Source organism: Chaetura pelagica, unplaced genomic scaffold, assembly GCF_000747805.2.
Source record: "Chaetura pelagica isolate M959 unplaced genomic scaffold, ChaPel_1.0 scaffold453, whole genome shotgun sequence".
NCBI lineage: Eukaryota > Metazoa > Chordata > Aves > Apodiformes > Apodidae > Chaetura > Chaetura pelagica.
The window spans coordinates 1627027-1632454 of NW_009952879.1; the positions used below are offsets into that span (position 1 = coordinate 1627027).

A 5428-nucleotide genomic window follows, 5' to 3' on the forward strand; every position below is an offset into this window, starting at 1 on the left:
CTGCTTCTGAATTTCTAAGTCAGTTTCTCCTGAATTTGGCTGAAGGTGAGAGGTCTTACAGGGATTAATCTCAGAAGTATCTTGTGAATTTACTGCGCGAAGTAGAGGAGAGAGATCTTCCTAGTGCCTAGGGAAGGGCTTCTTACCTTCCTGAACCCATATTAGGCAACAGAGAATCCACACTTAATTGCTGCTGTGACTTTTGTCATGCTTTCTCCTGCAGTTTCTGGAGGAGTGGATGGGAATCTATGATTCATTCTCTAGAAGAGACACTCTTCCTCCATTTCTATGCAAAGTAAAAAGTCTCAGGGCATCTCATTTCCTGCACAGAATCATCTGATTGCTGTGCAGACACATAAGTCAGAGTCTTGGAAGTTTGAAGAAAGAAGGTCTGATATAAAAACCTTCCTTGGTTGAGATTAATGCTCTGCTAAAATATCAATCTGTCTGTGGCAACTTTTTCATAAATCACAGTAATCAAACATTAGTAAGAACCTCTCTCATGGAAATGAACTGCAGGTTTATTTTGTGGTGGTTTATCTTCCCTTTTTTTTTTTAAAGTGACAGATCCCAAAAATCAGTTAAGAGTAGGCAGGCTAGTCCATAAAACTGCCTGGGAGAACAATGTATTCTGTTTCAGACCTAAGGAAGGGCTTGTAAGCTTGAAAGCTTGTCTGCTTTTTCCAGTTAGCTTAATAAAAAATACAGCTTCTCCCCACAGACCATGCAGTTCTTCTACTTTTAGACCACTGTGGCTAACAAATTATAACTTCTTATTGTAAGCTTGAAAGCTTGTCTGCTTTTTCCAGTTAGCTTAATAAAAAATACAGCTTCTCCCCACAGACCATGCAGTTCTTCTACTTTTAGACCACTGTGGCTACAAAATTATCACTTCTTAGAAAATAAATATAGGAGCTTTAGTCTCATCTGATTAAAGTGAAACTATAATGGCTCTCACCAGACTGTGAAGCAGCTCGTGAGTTATGGAAAGCTAAATATATCAGAATGTGTTACAGAATCTACAGATCTATGGGAACCTGGAGCTTCCATGGAGAGGTGCTGGAGCAGCCTTTCCTGGAGGAAGCTGTTTCCTTTGTTGACATCCTCTGGGCTATCTGTTTTCCCTGGGGTTTTCCCTGGTGTTTTGTGCCTCAGTGGAAGGAGCAGCTCTCAGTGATGCCAGCTGGGGAGATGGCCCACCCCAGGGTGGGTGCACCTACCTCCTTTAGGTGATTTCTCGTGGGTGGCCTGCGTCCGTGGGTCATTTTCACTCTGTCCCGAGTTACATGGTCCAAGGAAAGGCTCTCGTCTACTTTCACCTTTGAAAGGGAGGAGGGAAAGAAAAAAGGAAGAGAGTAATTCATTTCTCAAAATACATCTCTAAAATTCTCACACATAAGGAGATGGAACATTTGGATCCAGGAGGGTTTTCAATATTTCAGGACTTCAGTCTTTGCCTCAGACCTCATCTCCTACGTGATGATTATTTAAGGTCTCTTTCCTATACTGAGCTGTGTTTATCTAGCTCCAAAGCAAAGCATCCAAAGCTAACCCTCCCTCCACCTCAAGGGCAGGGAAAGAAGGACACAAGGCAGTGTTGTCGTGGTTGCAGCCTGGGCTTGGAGCAGCTCCTGCATGTGGCCCAGCACAGCACCCAAATGGCTGTTGCCATCTTGGAGGTGAAAGCTCATTAATAACCCTGACCTGACTGTGAACTGTATCACCAGCACCTCGTCACAGACCTGCCCTCCTACAGCTCTCGTGACTGCACCATGCTGAAGAGAAGGTGTGAGCAGTGACCTGGATTAATTGCAACTCTGGCTGAATTAACACATTTATTTCCTGGAGTCAGATGAGAAATCCATTGCCTCCCACACATGGGGAGGGAGGTCTCTGTCTCCTGGCAAATACCTCTCCGTGCTCCAATGGCTGAGTCTGCCCACACAGAGGGGTAGCACCAGTGACGGGATGAGTGAACATCAGCTTGTCCTTGGGTTTGCTGGCCACTAGTTTGTGCAACAGGAAAACTGGTGAAGGTGATATAGGAATTTAAAGGGAAAAATGTGTCCCAATACCTGACTGATATGGCAGAGTGGTTTTACAGCTCTTTCAGCAGAGAACAGCTAAGCCAAGCCAGGAGAGGGCTTGACCTGTTAGCTTGTGCCTGGCCTGTGTGGAAATACTTTAAACCTGAGGTGTGATCTTTGCTGGACTGAATGAGCATTGGAGGCTGGCCCCCTCTGAAGCCAGGTCCTTGTAAGGAGGACAACCCTAGGCCACGGGGCAGGGTGGGGACCTGAGACCCCACCTTCTGTGCTGTGGAGGGCATCTGCAGAGTCCAGTGCCCAGCAGAGAGCCATGTGCTGAGTCCCTCCTGGCTCTGAGCAGGATTGCATTGCAGAACATCACACCTCCCACCTCCTGAAACACGAGAGCAGACCTGGTTGCTGAGCTCTCTGCTGCTGGGGTTTGTCCTCCCTGGCTGCTGCTGGTCTCAGCTAGTCTGTTTAATTCCCTGGGCTGCTTCCCACCTGGTCCAAGGGCCTGAGGAACCACTAAACCCCTGACCCTAACTGCCATTTTCCCAGGCCAAAAAGGAGCATTTTACAGCCTCTCCTCCTGCCTTTGCCCTCTGTGGAATACAAGCAAAGCCCAGGCTCTCAGAGTTCCCATCTCTAGCACTGTATCTGCAGTGCTTAGTGCTTTTCTCAAAACTTTTACTCATTGCTTTGGTTTCCTTTGCTAAACAGATCTTACCAATTGCTTTGTCCTCTTGTCACCTTGCCCATTTCTTCTTGAATCATTCCCGAGATGGTGGTTTTGTGCACTTCCTTTCAGTTACTGAAACAACTGCAGAATAGCTACCATTCTGTTGGTTTAGTTCAGGGCTGGTTTACAAGCTAACAGGGAGCAGGGCAAGGTTAGTCAGGCTCTAGGATGAACAGTTTTCATCCTTGAAGAATTTGGGAGGGCAGGTGTGCTGGGGCCAGCTGAGAAGCAGGCAGGTTTGGCCAGGGCCATGGAGTAACTTTCCACCAGACTTCTCTCCTGACTGCAGGCGGAAGAGCCGGTGGACTGAGTCACTGGAGATTTTTCCAGTCTTGATGACTGGGCTCTGTCCTACCCAAGTACCTCCATTTCCAGGCTGCTTGGTGGAGGATCATGGCAGCATGGAGAAGAAAGGAGCAGCCTCAGCTCTACACAACTCAGCACTTCTGCTGCTTCTCTGCCCCGGCCAGTTCCACTGGGAGAAGGGAACACTCCTGAATTTGCCAATCCCAAACCCACTGAAGCCACCAGAACTTCTTGGGCTGGGAAGCAATGTGACTGTGGGGGTGTGACCTGGTTTGCCTCGGATACCATCTTTCTCTTTCCTTTGAGCATGGCTGGCATGCAGGAAGGACAGGCAGAATGGGGGCAAAGGCAGGTTCTCCTTTTAGCTAAAAAAGCAGTGGATGAGAACTCAGACATGTAGGAATTTGAAAACTGTTCCTCTTACCTCATCAAATACTTTGTTTTTGCCTCTATTGATCCCTTCATTAAGAGCTTTTATCCACGATTCCTTCTCTTCCAAAGTTGGAGCTTGAAATTTGATATCATGAACCTGCAAGAGCAGAGAGACAATTTCTGCTGAAGCATTCCTCAGGAACAGAGAGGTAACTCTGCTCTCTGTCACTTCAGTCTCTACATAACATCCAGTTCCAGCCTGTGTTTAAACTACAGATTCCTTTGCACTTTGGCAAGTACTTCACTTCATAGCTCCCATGAACAGGATTTCGTTACGCTGAACAACTTGTTGCTGTAGTTCTATTTTTGTAACCAGTAACTAAAGTAGTAAGAAAGCGAGTTTCTTCCCTCTTTAAAACACTCAGAATAGCTCTTGGAGCAGCAGTGAGTTGTAGAGAGACTGGTTAATGGTCACACGGTGGATAGGGAGTGAGACTGGAAGTCCAAGTCATTTTATGCTGTTTCAGACGCAATAAAGTGTTTCAGTTCCAACTTCCCCCCCAGGCTGCAAGCAATGGGAAGGCTGTGGCAGTGGGCTCTGCCTGCTTCCCTCTTCTTGAGGCTTTGCAGAGCAGAACTGATACGGGAATTCTCTGACCTTGGCTGCAGCAAAACACCAATTCAGCTGAGCATGGATGTGATGAGGCATAAGGGCAACATAAATGAAAAAAATAACCATACTTTTTCAGTTTGCAAACACAGAAATACAGCAGTGAACACTACAGACACGCACTTTCTGGGGTTTGAACACCTGTCCTAAGAAGAGAAGAGTCAGCCATGCAAGAAGGAGCTGGCAAGAAGCACAGAACACAAGTAAGAAGGGAGTAATGGGTGATTGTATGGCCTATCCTCCCTTCAGCCAGCTATCCCCTTCCTGCATGGCAATCCAACAGCTGTGCTCAATGCTTTGAATCCCTTATTGACCACAGCAGGAACAACAGGTAGAGTGTGAATTATTTCACTACTGCATTCTCTGAGTGCCTTATCAGTATTATGTAGCTTTGCCCCAGCTTTTTCCCCATACTTCAGGTGACAGAAATACCATCTTCATGTGATAGGTAGCTCTGTAGCAGACCAGCTTGGGTACAAATAGCTCCAGGCGGTGCCCAAATCCACACCCCACGGGCACACATGCTCTAGTGCTAAAGAGCATCACCAAAGTTGCAAAATCAAGTGCTTAAAAATTAGACAATGCCGACATTGCCAGGGCAGTCCTAACTCAGCCTGCTGTGCATGTTCCTCCTAGCACCTAGTGACAGGGGCAGCACTTCCTACTGAGCTATCCCAGGGTGTGTTTTATCCTCCTGGGTCAATACATCTTATTGATTGCACTCTGCACAAGCCCTGCCCTGAAAACAGAATTAACCGATTACCCTGGCAATCTTTTCTTTGCTGCTTATCACTACAATATCTAGGGGCTTCACAAATTACTTTTCAGAGCAATTAAAATAATCTACCTCTTCCAGGTGGAGTCTCCTTTAGAATAGTTATTTTGGGTATTTAGCATCCTACAGTTATCCTGCACCTTCCCACTGCCTTCAAGAGCAGTTGTAGTCCCAGCCTTTTGGTAAATGAGGCTCCAGATTCTGAAATCACAACAATGTCTATATAAACGAGTGACTATAGCAAATGAGGGTGACAAAGCTAATGGTGTCAGTTGAATGCTCTTAGCAGCTCCCTGTTTTGTTCATGGCACAACAAAGCAGCAACTGTTTTGGGTCTCAGCAACTTCAGAAGGTGCCATCAGAAATTCTGCAGAACTAAAACCTGATCTCCTTGCACCCACTCCTGCTGTTTAGCTAGAAACTGAATGTCCTTCCTTTCTGCATTTATTCCTTGCTTCAGTGCCATGATTTTATGTCAGCAGTGCCAGACTCTCACAACCAGCATGGCAAGCAGGGAGTTAAGAAGCAATCTGGGG

The 5428-nt window shown here is 46.4% G+C and overlaps 1 protein-coding gene across 1 annotated transcript in view; it reads right to left on the reverse strand.

The window, feature by feature from the left end:
- The window catches only part of PLEKHO2 (pleckstrin homology domain containing, family O member 2), a 51155-nt gene that overhangs the window by 6852 nt on the left and 38875 nt on the right, over positions 1 to 5428 (reverse strand). The window contains exons 4-5 of the mRNA XM_009995332.1: positions 3500 to 3604; positions 1221 to 1319 (exon numbers count right to left, since the gene is read on the reverse strand). Coding sequence (XP_009993634.1) covers positions 1221 to 1319; positions 3500 to 3604 — 204 coding nt within the window. The remainder of the gene's footprint in view (positions 1 to 1220; positions 1320 to 3499; positions 3605 to 5428) is intronic.